At 42.1% G+C, this 14,952-nt stretch overlaps 1 protein-coding gene across 3 annotated transcripts; it reads right to left on the bottom strand.

Moving 5' to 3' along the window:
• Positions 1–903: 903 nt before the first annotated feature.
• LOC139545566 (stromelysin-3-like) lies at positions 904–14,952 on the bottom strand. Of its 3 annotated transcripts, none has more exons than XM_071353491.1 (8): positions 14,729–14,952; positions 8,702–8,967; positions 5,692–5,835; positions 5,467–5,600; positions 5,070–5,311; positions 4,708–4,912; positions 4,116–4,376; positions 904–2,619 (listed from the first exon to the last, which is right to left on the bottom strand). In XM_071353491.1, the coding sequence occupies exons 1-8, from the start codon at positions 14,840–14,842 to the stop codon at positions 2,501–2,503; spliced, it is 1,485 nt and encodes a 494-aa protein (XP_071209592.1). In that variant the 5' UTR covers positions 14,843–14,952; the 3' UTR covers positions 904–2,500. The 3 variants fall into 3 exon arrangements, with proteins under 3 accessions (XP_071209592.1, XP_071209593.1, XP_071209594.1); XM_071353492.1 differs by lacking the exon at positions 14,729–14,952 and adding an exon at positions 12,972–13,466; XM_071353493.1 differs by lacking the exon at positions 14,729–14,952 and adding an exon at positions 13,046–13,466.

The raw sequence follows: 14,952 nt of genomic DNA, 5'->3' as shown, positions 1-14,952 counted from the left end.
GTTCATTGGATCAGTCTAAAACTTTGCGCATACACTGCTCCCATCTAGTGGCCAAAATGTATATTGCACCTGGGCTGGTGCATTTCAAAGATGATGGTACAAAATAATGTTTTTTTTCTCCTTTGTATTATCTTTTCCCGGGTCTATTGTGTTATATTCTCCTACATTCCTTTCACATTTCCACAAACTTCAAAGTTTTTCCTTTCAAATGGTACCAAGAATATGCATATCCTTGCTTCAGGGCCTGAGCTACAGCAGTTAGATTTCAGTATGTCATTTTGGGTGAAAATTGGTTAATGGGATATACCATATTCATATCACACCAAGGGAAAAAAGGCCCCGCCAATCAGAATGAGTTTTTGCCCACAAAAGTTCTTTATTACAGACAGAAATACTCCTCAGCACCCAGCATCCACCACCTCCCCCTCCCTCAGACAATCCCGCAGGTGAAGAAGCCAGATATGGAGGTCCTAGGCTTGCGTGGTTACACGTGGTCTGCGGTTGTGAGGCCGGTTGGACGTACTGCCAAATTCTCTAAAACAACATTGCAGTCAGCATACCAATTGCACGCTCTCTCAAAACTTGAGACATCTGTGCCATTGCACATTTTAGAGGGTACCTGTATAATGATCATGCTGTTTAATCAGCTTCTTGATATGCCACACCTTTCAAGTGGATGGATTATCTTGGCAAAGCAAAAATGCTCCCTAACAGGGATGTAAACAAATTTGTGCACAACATTTTTGAGAAATAAGCTTTTTGTGCGTATGGAACATTTCTGGGATCTTTAAGTTCAACTCATGAAACATGGGACACTTTACATGTTGCATTTATATTTTTGTTAAGTATATATTCATCCATCTATCTATTTATCTATCTGATTCATAAAAATGGACAAGGTACTCAAGCTGAAATATTTTATTTGTACCAAAACACAGTACAGAATTCATATATTTGTATTTACATAGTAAATGTGACATTTGAGTAGAAAAACATGTTAATATGTAATTAGAACCGATATAATGGCTCTTTTAATTAAAGGTCAATTATGTCCTGAAATACTTCTGAGCTCTATAGTCAACACTCGAAATGTTAGAAGAGACAGACTAAAAACAAGTTATCTGCCCGGCTGCAGCTATTGGCTGTCAAACACAAAATATCACACATACATACACTACTGGTCAAAAGTTTTAGAACACCTACTCATTCAAGGGTTTTTCTTTATTTTTACTATTTTGTAGATGGTAGAATAATAGTGAAGACATCAAAACTATGAAATAACATATATGGAATCATGTAGTAACCAAAAAAGTGTTAAACAAATCAAAATATTTATTTGAGATGTGGGAACTCCTTCAAGACTGTTGGAAAAGAATTCCAGGTGAAGCTGGTTGAGAGAATGCCAAGAGTGTGCAAAGTTGTCATCAAGGCAAAGGGTGGCTATTTGAAGAATCTCAAATATAAAATATATTTTGATTTGTTTAACACTTTTTTGGTTACTACATGATTCCATACAGTATGTGCCATTTCATAGTTTTGATGTCTTCACTATTATTCTACAGTGTAGAAAATAGTCAAAATAAAGAAAAACCCTTGAATGAGTAGGTGTTCTAAAACTTTAGACCGGTAGTGTATTTTACAGTAAAGCAGATATATCAGTGTCCTGCACTGACAAACTGCAGTGAACCAAAAAGTAACTTATCCTCATGGCTTAGATTCACATAATGCAACACCAAGTTCACCCCATCCCTTTGCACTGACTGAGAGCACCATGGATGGAACATTATTGAATTAAGTATAGTAATCTTAGAGAGAAATTAAATGTGACGCGATAATGTACTTGATGTCATACATATAAGACTCTGAGTAAGTGTTCATAACATTTGAGAACAAAAGGTGTCCCTGATTGTCAGTGATTAACAGATTTAGCACCTTAACTGCAGTGCCTTAGACATATTTCCCTTTAAGAATAAAGCAAACATGTTTATGCTGCAACATCTCTGGAGTAAATTATACATCATAATATAGTTCAAAAGAACCTCCTGCAATTGGTTGGTACTGGACTGTAGATGGCACTGTACTGTCTGCCCATGGTCTTGAACAACGCAATTTCTGACCCTAGAACCGAACCCAGTAACAAATAAATACAAGTACATTGCTGCACATAAAGTCCAAACTCTGAATTTGTGTTTCCCTGAGAAGAAAAAGGGATCTAGTCCATTCAAAGTGTTAAGATCATGATTAAACAAAAACGTATTTGAGGAAGAACACACATTTTTTGGAACTCACTCAAGTAAAGAAATAGTCTCTCTCTAAATAGTTTGTTTCTTCAACATTTGGAAGAAGATGAAGAAGCCTCTGTAGATGCAATGGTCTTGTTCCCAAAAAATGCACAACATTACAATGTTGTATTTGAAGACCATAAGTACGAGGGCATAGTTGGACTAAACTTGGACTTGGGTTTGATCTTGAGACAGCAGCATCACTTAATACTGATTATTCATGCATTTAGGCAACCAAAGAAGTCCATTCCAATATAGCGAGGATACCCCTCTAGTAAATTCATCTCCACAGGATCAAACTTCCAGTACTGCCTCCCTCGGATAAGGTGGGCATAGCCTGTCAATAAATAAAAAAATCTATTAGCTCCTTACACTGGTGGGAATTGGCCTATAAGGACTGGGCTACATTGAAATCTTTCTTACAGAAAACATATGCATAACCATGGTAGCAATTAAAAGGGAACAGTTTGGAGATTATGGAAAAATTATTAGACTAAAGGTGAGGACACAACAGTTCACTTGACACAAGACTGAATCCAAACATTGCCCTGATTTTGATAGATTTTCTGTGCATTTTACATTTACTGTACTATTCGCTGCATTTATTGATAGAGAAATCTGAAAATATTCTGGATACATTCAGTAACATGCTAAGAATATTCCTGAAAATGTGGGGTAGGTGAAATATAAGACCAAAAAATGACAAGGGTTTGGGTGAGAGGACTAATTGGTGTCTCCAAGTGGCTGCACACCTCTCCAAAGTGTGTACAGTTCCCAAGTAATTTCAATGTACTTTTATGACTCAAAGAAGAGTCTTCAACTTATTTTATCTCTCCTAGCTTTGCCATTGAGGAACTAGAGCAAGCACACTTGTAGTTGTTTTGTTTGGAACACAGCCCTGCATCCCCGCCTTTCCATAATTACTGTTTTTTACGCAATCCAAAAACGGACCATTATGAATTTCCATTTGGGTCAGGTGGGCCTCATTTCTAAGTTTATTCTATTGCCAACATGACTAGCTAAGTTATAAAATAGGATCTTACAGTGTAAGTCTTTCACAAGGCAGTTCAGAGAAACAGATAGTAATTTTGGTGATCATAGAATGGAGTCATGACTGCATTCAGATGCGTGGTCCACAGCTCATTTTCTACACAATAGAGAAACACAGAAACACATTCTGTTCTGAACAACTCAGGGTATGACGCCATGTCATCTTGTAACTGTGCATCAAACATAGTGATGTTTGCGCACTCGACATCCCAACTGCCACTTGTCAATATTCCAAAATTCTAAATCTAGTTGCGAGCATGTAAGTTCAGAATTCCAACTGTATATTACATTAGTTTTATGATATGGAAATGTGAAGTGCACATTTGGACTCACTGGTGTCTGGCTTGCTTGTATAACATCAAAGCAGTATTTATTATAATCCTCAACGTCTCATCTTTAAAAATACACAGACCACTCGTAATTTACAGCATTTCTCAGACAACAAACATTTAGCTAAAGTTGCCCAATTAGCAGGAGGGATGGGGGAAACTTCTTGTCGCGCTGTGCTCAAGTTCAGAGCAGCTGTCAGTCAAAACCCATACAGCTCTGTGAAGCAGAGACCCTGGGCTCTGACATCATGTATAGCATGTTACAGTGCAGGCACTGCGTTCCAATTAAGGTGCTTATCCTTGGCCGAATCTGCAATTTTCAACCCGTATACGGGTTCGAGTGAAAAGGACTACTCAATACAATCCAATAATTATTCCATCATGGAACATTTCAATGTAGGACTCACCTCAAAATGTAAAGCTGATTGGGTGATTCATTCATAAGATATATTACCGTATTGGTCCTTGAAGGCTGCGTCAACATCAGTGGGGAAGCCGCGCCAGTCCTGCATGTTGCGAGGGTAGACAGAGTGGACGCGGTTCTCCTTGGGGCTGAACCTCCAGTAGCTGCCTGACTTGAAGAAGTAGGTGTTGTAACTGCTGTCCTGGCCCCAGAGCAGGGCTGCCTGGATGTGGGAGACTGACAGGCCGAGCCTCCGCACAGGTTCTGGCCCTGTGATCTGTCTCTCTGCATCAAACACCCAGTAGCTTTGACCTTTGAGAGAGAGAGAGAGAGAACTTCATACATTAGATGCCCTTGCTGTGGCCCTGCAAGGATCTGGGCTAAGTTTTCATAGTTTCCATAACTATTGGCTATTCAACACTCTTGTCACTGTTGACATGCCCTACTTAAGGTTGCTGCATTTGGTCTTGGAAGAACACTTTTCTGGGTAACCAAAAAGGGCATAACGCTATAATGCAGTCATTTTACTGCTTGTCTGTCTACATGTATATTTACCTGTCTGTACTCAACTTGAGGCTTATCTAATCCTATACTCATAAGACATGACTAACCACAGCAGACAGCCAACATCTCTGACACACACCTTGAAAGAACCAGATACTCCCTGATTGGTCTTCAAAGGCAGCATCAATGCTCTCTGGAATCCCCCTCCAATGGCGGGACGCCAGCGCGGGGTAGCCCGCCTCCAGCCGCCCCTCCCGAATGCGCCACACATAGCTTGATTTAAAGAAAAACAGCTCCCCACGGATCATAGACACAGCATCAAAGTCTGTCTGGCAGACGTCAGGCTGGAAACAGAAAGAGGATCAATAGTGCATCTCCATACTGTCATATTATGTGTATTCTTGTGTGGCTAGTTTCTCAGTTGTATTTTATGTCTTATGTTATTATTATTTCCTGTGTAGCAGCCGAAAAAACATATGAATGGCAAGATGTAACACTCACGATACTACTAATGATCTCATTGGTCTCTGTGGGGATTTGTGGCGGTGGTGATAGTGGAGGTGGGGGCAGGATATGTGGACGATGGCCGTACAGGTATTGGATCCCCAGCTTGTCATCCTCGCTCAACTCCAGGGGATAGGAGAAGCTGTAATAAGGGGACATCACTGCACCCAGTTCCCGTGAGTGCTGCAGGCCCAGAACATGTCCAAACTCATGAGCAGCCACTTGGAGGAGGTCTGTGCCTGCAGTGGATACAGGGAGAGGGTCACACCTACAGGGATACACAGTACAACCACAGAGCTGACAACTACTTCCTGACTGTACTAATTTTACATAGAGCTCTATGTAAATCAACTCTTCATACTTCTTGCATGTTCCCTACCAAGCAAACACTCACCCATGTAGTTGCCAAGGGTCCATGCTTCATCATAGTCAAAATGGATGTCGCCCTCCCTGTGGGTCTTGGGGAAGAAGGCATGAGCTAGAATGCCACCAGGCCCGTCAAAGGGCAGGTTATCTCCATGCCAGTACCTACAGTAGAGCTCCATATCAGGAAAGTGACTCAGTAACTCAGTAACTTGTAATCGGACATTTGAATACACTTACTCTACCACATGCGTACCTGGTGAAGTCGATGACAATGTCAGCCTTTCCACTGCTGACCTCAGTGAAGGTGAGGGGTGTGACCTCACTCCACACTCTCAGTGCTTCCTGCAGGACACGCCGCACCTTGTCCTCACTCATCTGCCAGGGGAAGCGAACCACTCTGAGGAAGAGATATAGATATAAACATCAGAGACTGTAAGCTCCACACACCATCATCTGTAGTCTGTAGAAACACACCATAGACCACCAGCATTGTTACATATCTATAACCTCCCTCTCATCAGTCAATCACGGATAAACTAAAATTAAAAATTAAAAAACTGCCCCGTCGCAGACATCGACGTCTTGCTCCCAGACAAATTAAACAACTTTGCTCGCTTTGAGGATAATACAGTGCCACTGACACAGCCCACTACCAAAGCCTGTGGGCTCTCCTCCGTGGCCAACGTGAGTAAAACATTTAAACGTCTTAACCCTCGCAAGGCTGCCGGCCCAGACGGCTTCCCTAGCCGCGTCCTCAGAGCATGCTCAGACCAGCTGGCTGGTGTGTTTACGGACATATTCAATCAATCCCTATCCCAGTCTGTTGTCCCCACATGCTTCAAGATGGCCACCATTGTTCCTGTTCCCAAGAAAGCTAAGGTAACTGAACTAAATGACTATCGCCCCATTGCACTCACTTCTGTCATCATGAAGTGCTTTCAGAGACTAGTCAAGGATCATATCACCTCCAACCTACCTGATACCCTAGACCCACTCCAATTTGCTTACCGCCCCAATAGGCCCACTGAGGATGCAATCGGAATCACACTGCACACTGCCGTATCCCATCTGGACAAGAGGAATACCTATCTAAGAATGCTGTTCATTGACTACAGCTCAGCATTTAACACCATAGTACCCTCCAAACTCGTCATTAAGCTCGAGACCGACCCCGCCCTGTGCAACTGGGTCCTGGACTTTCTGACGGGCCGCCCCCAGGTGGTGAAGGTAGGAAACAACATCTCCACCCCACTGATCCTCAACACTGGGGCCCCACAAGGGTGCGTTCTCAGCCCCCTCCTGTACTCCCTGTTCACCCATGACTGCGTGGTCATGCACGCTTCCAACTCAATCATCAAGTTTGCAGACAACACTACAGAGGTAGGCCTGATTACCAACAACGACGAGACGGCCTACAGGGAGGAGGTGAGGGCCCTCGGAGTGTGGTGTCAGGAAAATAACCTCTCACTCAACATCAACAAAACAAAGGAAATGTTTGTGGACTTCAGGAAACAGCAGAGGGAGCACTCCCCCCCATCCACATCGATGGGACAGTAGTGGCGAAGGTGGAAAGTTTTATGTTCCTCGGCGTACACATCACGGACAAACTGAAATGGTCCACCGACACAGACAGCCTCAGGAGGCTGAAGAAATTTGGCTTGTCATCTAAAACACTCACAAACTTTTACAGATGCACAATCGAGAGCATCCTGTCGGGCTGTATCACCGCCTGGTACGGCAACTGCACCGCCCACAACTTCAAGGCTCTCCAGAGGGTAAAGTGGTCTGCACAACGCATCACCAGGGGCAAACTATCTGCCCTACAGGACACCTACAGCACCCGATGTCACAGGAAGGCCAAAAAGATCATCAAGGACAACAACCCGAGCCACTGCCTGTTCACCCTGCTATCATCCAGAAGGCGAGGTCAGCACAGGTGCATCAAAGCTGGGACCGAGAGACTGAAAAACAGCTTCTATCCCAAGGCCATCAGACTGTTAAACAGCCATCACTAACATAGAGAGGCTGCTGCCAACATACAGACTCAAATCTCTGGCCACTTAAATAAATGTACTTAATAAAGGTATCACTAGTCACTTTAAATAACGGCACTTTAATAATGTTTACATAGCCTACATTACTCATCTCATATGTATATACTGTATTCTATACCATCTACTGCATCTTGCCTATGCCGCACGGCCATCGCTCATCCATATATTTATATGTACATGTTCTTATTCATCCCTTTACATTTGTGTGTTAGATTACTTGTTAGATATTACTGCACTGTCGGAACTTGAAGCACAAGCATTTCGCTACACTCGCATTAACATCTGCTAACCATGTGTATGTGACCAATACAATTTGATTTGATATCTAACCATCAAATCAACAGAGAGGTGTGCTGTTACATAGACCCGCAGGCTCTGTAAGATAATTGTGTATAACAGTCCTCTTCCTTCACCTTTACATGAGCTGTCTCAGGTAAAACCACCCAGGATGACTATTACATTAAAACAAAGAAACTCTTTAGAGAGCTTATGTCAACAATTAAAATCAAATTAGGGAATCATCAAAGAAGTTGATTCATATCAAATGCATGCCTAAGTCGACTATCCAAACGAAAGCCCTTGGCAAACCCAGTGATTCCACTGTCCTAAGCATGAGGGCTCCCAATGTAACACTGCCATGACACAGGCGAGCCCTACTCCTATCCCTGGGCACATTGAGACAAATGTATTGCTCAACTCCAGCAGTCTCATTAGCCCATCATGGCTTGCCCTCTCCTCCTCTCTCTGAGTGGCTCTTTAGATACCATGCATTATGATAAAGAACAGCCACAATGAGAGGAACCAGAGGACACAGACAGAGAGGCAGCATCCAGCTGACAGACAGCCCAGACACTCCATGCCGTGAGTCTCCGGAGGAGGCAAAGAAATAACATCGTAGGTCCCTCCTTTTCAGAGACACACTTTGTTTTTGAGGCAAACGTGATGAGAGTGCACCTCCTGCTTGCCTTGTTGAGTTAGAATATACGAGCTGTGACTCAACAGGGGACTTAAAAAATTAACTAATGATGGATAGAGTAACACTGGATTCTGGGCATACTGTACCTTTATAACCAGTTGTACTGGCAACTATCCACCAAAACATGTCATATATAAAATTATATTTCCTTGGTTGGGTCCAAGTCCATCTCTAAATACATACAAGCCGTTCAACAGTGTGGTTATACTATGATAATAATAATATATCCTTACTTGTAGGTGAGGTCAGTCTTCTCCAAGCGCACCCCGAACAGGACAAAGCGTTTCTGCCTGTGTTTCCCCCTGTAGAGGACATCATTCAGCATAGGGTAGTCAGGGACGCCACAGCGGGGGCGGTTAGACACCTCAGTGCTGTTAGTTACCAGGGCTGCTCTTATAGGGTCTCCTCTGGCCAAGGCTGTGTCTTTGAGTGTGTCCTGAGGATGGGCGACTCTTCCTCTCTTCTTTAGGTTGTAGAGATCAGACCTCTGGAGCCATCCCTTTGCAAAAGCAGGAACATGAGCAACATTTATTAGAAAAATAATTTTAAAATCATTAGAGAACACCAGATTTGGTAGAAATATGTATACAAATGCATTACTTTTTATTATAATCCATGCATACATTGACATTGGGGCGGCAGGTAGCCTAGTGGTTAGAGCGTTGGACTAGTAACCGAAAGGTTGAATCCCCAAGCTGACAAGGTAAAAATCTGTCATTCTGCCCCTGAACAAGGTAGTTAACCCACTGTTCCTAGGCCGTCATTGAAAATAAGAATTTGTTCATAACTGACTTGCCTAGTTAAATAAAGGTAAAATAAAAAATAGAAACATTGCCTGAACATGATTGCCTGTAAATATTTCTGAAGGTGGAAGTATGAGAGGTCAAAAATACCTGAAAATATTGTGGGCTTGGAGCTTACTGTACTGTCAGTTATCATTACACATAGGAACTAGTACTGTAAATATCCCCCTGCAGAACCCAGAGGAAATGGTTCTGCTCATTAACTCATACCTCGAGCGTAAATTACAGAAAGGAGAAATTCTGTCAGTGGCACAGTGTCTCGATGGCTTTTTGAAGTTGTACAATTGCAGGCCTTTTACAGCTCCTGCAGCATTGCAATTCAGGAGCCTATTGCGGTGTATTCATGATCAAAAAAGGTAGTGTACTGCAGTGTCTTCTAAATGAACGATAGATACCAGATAATCATTCTGTCATTGGGTTAAGATACCATGTTGCTGAAGTGACCACCCTCCTCTGGTAGCTAACTTCTGCTCTGTGAGGAAATCGTGTTGTGGAGTTGTGGGGTGACCGATAGCTGCAAAAATGTGTTGTGCATTTTTGTGGTAAAAATGTGGCACCGGTGTAGATTGATGTACCCTGAAAACATTTAGATATGGAGACACCACAGATTTGGCCACTGTGGGCGTGGAAGCATTTTTTTAAAAATGGGCACCAACAGTAAAACTTTTTGGGAATTCAGAAGGACTGTTTTAAGATAGGCTCCACAATTTGACACAGAGGTAGATTTATGAACACTGAATACATTTAGCTATGGATCCACCCCAGATTTGACCCCTGGAGGGCATGGCAGCCATTTTACAAAATGGCTACTGTCGGTAATACAATGTTAGAGTTTTGGAGGACTTTATTTTAGATAAACACACCGAGTTTGACACAGAGGTATATTCATGTACCCTGAAACAATTTAGAAATGAAGCCCGCTCAGATTTGGCCTCTGGGGGTGGTGGCAGTCAACTTATGAAATGGCCGCAGATGGTAATACAATTTACATTTCAGAAGGCCTATTTTGAGACTTACACACCAAATTTGGCACAGAGGTAGATTGAGGTATGCTGAAAAGATTAAGATATGGAGCCATAATCATTTTACTAAAAGGCTGCAGACTGTGCCACTATTTTACAAACCTTGAATCTACAAAAAGTTATCGCCTATACTAAGTCATATTTCTGGTCTATACTTCTTGCTCTGGATATCCTCAAAACCAAAATGTTTAACAGTAACACACAGTATATTACAAAGAGTACAGAAGGAAACTGTCACGCCCTGACCATAGAGAGCTTTTATTCTCTATGTTGGTTAGGTTGGGGTGTGATTTAGGGTGGGTCATCTAGGCGTTTTATATGTTGATGTTGGCCTGTTATGGTTCCCAATCAGAGACAACGATAAACCGGCAACGATCCACGGTCCGATCCACGGTCCCAATCGTTGTCTCTGATTGGCGATCATATTTAGGCAGCCATTTCCCCTTTGTGCTTTGTGGGATCTTGTCTATGGATAGTTGCATGTCAGCACTATTATTAGCTTCACGTTTCGTTTGGTATTTTGTTGTTTTTGTTCGGTGTTCATTTAATAAAGGAAAATGTACGCCTACCACACTGCACCTTGGTCCATTCATAATGACGAGCGTGACAGAAACACAGCAGTCATGTAGGTCAATTTTTTAAATTAGTGTAGTGGATATGAGGTAGAATGCTTGAGGTACTGAATTCGGCTTAAAATCACCCTAGGCCAAGCACAGAATATTTATTTTGGTTCTGACGTTTGGTTCTGGAGGTGGAGACTGGGGTTCACATCCTACCAGGTACATAAGCATGTAACAAATGTCTACTAAAGCTACTTTGCAATGCCCATATCAGAAGCAAATTCAGATGGCTACCTTGGCCCCCTTGGGCCAAATCTGTTGTGGCTCCATGTATATATCTTGTCAGGGTACATAAATCTACCTCTGTGCCAAATTTGGTGTGTTTACAAAAGAAAATGTTTAGAGTTGTAACATTGTATTACCGACAGTGGCCATTTTATAAGATGGCCACCACGGCCCACAGGGGCCAAGTCTGTGGTGGTTCCATATCTTAATCTTTTCAGGCTACACAAATCTACCTCTGTGTCAAATGTGGTGTGCTTGCCTCAATATAGTCCTTCTGAATATTAAAATAGTATTACTCTATGCGGCCATTTAGAAAAATGGCTGCCATGCCCCGCATGGGCCAAATCTGGGGTGGCTACATATCTAAATATTTTCAGGGTCTATAAATCTACCTATGTGCCAAATTTGGTGCTTTTATCACAAAATGTGCTTAGCTGCCCCACTATAATGGGAACAATGTCCAGCAGGATTTGTGGAATGTGCTCCAGACCTCAAAACGAGAGGGCCTTACCCTGAGTTATGTGCCCCTAAACAAGGGGAGGAACACTATGCAGAACTCTCAGTCTTTCACCTGCATTTCACTTTGTAGAGTTTGCAAACTGGAATTCAACTTAATATATGTATGTTAGGGTTGCTCTCTAATCTAGTTTGGTGATAAGAAGATATATATACCTTACAGCATGAGAAAGGAAGTGTGGGCTATCTACAGTACGTTGTAAATCATGGCTAACAGGCAGTAGAAGTGTGCACTCAACATGTTTCAAAGAGAGAAATGAGAAAATAAATGAGTGTTGTTGACAAGTTATCCCCCCTCATCAATCAAATGAACCAGTCTAGCCCCTGAGGTGAGAGAAAGCACAGCTCCTCCCCTCAGATTCCCAACAGGGTAAAGGTAAAAGTTCACTTCCATGGTGTCACGGGTTGAACCGGAAACTTTGACTGTCCTCAATTTGCATGCCTTTGTTGACATTTACAGCATGTATTGTATATAATGTTCTGTGTGTATACCCATTGCGCGTACAGGCTGGACACATATGTAATTATGTACATATGTAGTGTATACCCAGTACACAGTGGTGTTGTGCTTCCACTGCTTTGGCTGCCACTCAGTCAGTCCATCATCTTCTGTTCTGCTGACTATGCAAATAGCCCATTTTTGAAGTAGTACACCCCGAAAGTGGGCATCTAGGTGATTCAGGCTGTTTTATCATTGTGTGTGTGAACCAACGCGTTTTGAGAGGGGGATTCATTACATGTATGGACACATCTAGCTTCTGGTAACAGTGATGACAAGATCTCTGAGCCAATGTAGTGGAGGGGATCTGGCAGAGTGATATTCAAAGAGCACAACTCAACATGTCTGTACAAGGCGCCTCTGAAAAGTTTCTCCATCTATACTAAAGCCCTGACATTATAACATGTGGACATTCTGTCAGATCTCACTATGTCTTGTAAAAACTTAGAAGGAGGATACTAAAACCCGTTCCTATTAGAACAATACTAGAGGATATTTTCTGTAAACTGAGCAACTTGGTAAGCATTCTGGAGTGAATCTAGTTATGAAGAGAGAAGCTGGTCTTCTTGAGTGAATGTTTACATGAGAAATCAGATGTGGTCTGGATTTGGAGAGTGCATATATACAACTGAGTAAATAAAGACAAACTATTTCACTATAACAGGAAGGAGGATTAAACTCATGAGGTGAGAGATAGATCCACCACTATCAATACATTCATTGGTATCTGCCTCCTTATCCTCCTTAATCGAATACATCAGCCACAATCAGTAACACCAGGCAATGGAAGATATATTACAAATCCCCTGGGTACTTACTGTGCTCTCTTATCTTTCCTTGCAAACAAACTTCCTCGTGCTGAGCTGAGAATCAAGGAGATGATGCCACTCACCTTGCATGAACTGATCGTATTAATTTTCTCGGTTTTTATGGTCCTCAGGAACCCTCCCTCTTGAAAGGTGATTGGTTTCTGTAAAGCATCTGCAAAACAGAGGAGGGTTCCTGAGGACCATAAAAACCGAGAAAATGAATACGATCAGTTCATTTTCAAAGCGTTCTAACTTTTCATTCCATTGGAGCCTTCCAGTGATGTGGAGCTGCTGTAGCCTAATTCAACAGGTGGATGCTATTTAACTGAGGCTCGTAATCTCTCTGGTCTCACGGTGTCTAGCAGTCAGTTTGGCCAAAGGACAGAACTAATGGAGCAAAACAAGACGAAAAACCAAGGGACATGCGTTTTATTCACAAAGAGATATCCAAACAGTGAGCCCTTCGTGTTCCCTTCCCTCCATTTTCCCTGAGAGAGCAAACAGGCACTGTGTTTCCTGACCCAGATGCCACATACAGAGAAACTTGTCTGTGCTTGTATAATCACCCACTCTTTTGTCAACAATGGGAAACAAATTGACAAGACTACAGATTTTCAGTTCAGTTACCAACTAGACATCAACCTCATTTCATTGAAATGACGTGGAACCAACATTGATTCAAACAGTGTGTTACCAGTGGGATAACATTGAATTACTATTTGTATGTGTTGCCATCGCAGGTGCAAGTCATTTCAGTAAAAGGAAGAGTAGAAACTAAACTAACATCTTTTCCTCCATTCCATTGAGGAGACGTTTACCATACTTCGTCCTTTATACAGTAGGTTTACAGTAGGCTACCTCAAAAAAAAAATCTTCAGTTTTCATCTCAACGTACCTGATAATCTCTGTAATTGAGGCAGTAGGCTAATATTGCAAGTTATCAGCAATATCTCTTTATCCTCTCATTCATGGGGTTGTTGACAAAATGTATTTTTAGCCCAGTTATTATAATTTCCTGCCTTGCAGAGACAAGAACTCAATTACCTTCTCTATTGATCACATCCCCACACCCTGCAGGACTTTCAGTTGTGCCATGGTAGCCAAGGTTGAAAATAAAAGCCTTCTTGATGTCAGTGTCAATGCAGCGGCTTTGTGAAGTTTCTAAATGAAACATTTCTTAGACTTAGTCCCATCATGGGATGGTTATGTATTCGACTGAGACATCTTTTTGTTTAGGATTAATGATGCCGTGTTTAAATCTTATGTTGTGATTTACTCCTGTCATGTATTGGTCATCATTGAAAGATATGACACTTTGTCCACTGGGCAGGCGCATCATCTTAACACTAAGTATTGACATAGAACTCTTCTAATAATATTGAACATAACATCTACAAGATTGTTTGTTTGCCAGATTGGTTTTAAACATTTAGCAGATTGGTATCTGTCAACCAGGGCTCAGCACACTCATAACTGCAAGCAAACTGTAGTGTGGGTATAGCACACTGACCATTCGAAAAAAAAAAAAGATTTTCCCCCACTGCAGTGAAAATCTGAACTGGAAAACTGGGAATGACAACTAAGCAAACTTTTCTGCACTCTCATGTGTGCGTGATTTGAAATAGCAGGTGAATTTGAAATGCACGGATAATGGTTGACTTGCAATACCGATGAAACTTCCAGTAATTACTATCAAGTTAATTTTGTCTGTTGAGAGATATTATCAAACAAAGAAAATGTATAAAACTCAAGTATACTGCACTCACCGGCGCCGCTTGGTACCTGCTTCTTTCTGGCACTGGCGAACAATGCATGCTTCGGAGGCACTGCAGCGTAAAGACGCAGGATAGAAGGATAGAAGTCAGCATCATCATCATCATCTTCTTCTGGACCCGTGGACGCAGATTGCAGCGGCAGTAATCTTCTCTGCTCTCTCTAATGCCAAAGAGTGACTGCGCAGCGTCTTGGGGACTCTTATATAGGTTCTGAT

This window comes from Salvelinus alpinus, chromosome 19, assembly GCF_045679555.1.
Source record: "Salvelinus alpinus chromosome 19, SLU_Salpinus.1, whole genome shotgun sequence".
Classification (NCBI taxonomy): Eukaryota; Metazoa; Chordata; class Actinopteri; order Salmoniformes; family Salmonidae; genus Salvelinus; species Salvelinus alpinus.
The sequence above is the reverse complement of the archived record's forward strand: the minus strand, read 5'-3'. Positions and strand labels throughout refer to the sequence as shown.

What these genes read in the sequence shown, in the direction of transcription:
- LOC139545566 (XM_071353491.1), bottom strand. Translation starts at nt 14,842, where the DNA reads ATGATGATGATGATGCTGACTTCTATCCTTCTATCCTGCGTCTTTACG. An exon ending in AAGACTGACCTCACCTACAA is followed by an intron (nt 5,836 to 8,701) that starts GTAAGGATATAT and finishes TCTCTTCCTCAG; the next exon opens with AGTGGTTCGCTTCCCCTGGC. An exon ending in GAGTATCTGGTTCTTTCAAG is followed by an intron (nt 4,377 to 4,707) that starts GTGTGTGTCAGA and finishes TCTCTCTCAAAG; the next exon opens with GTCAAAGCTACTGGGTGTTT.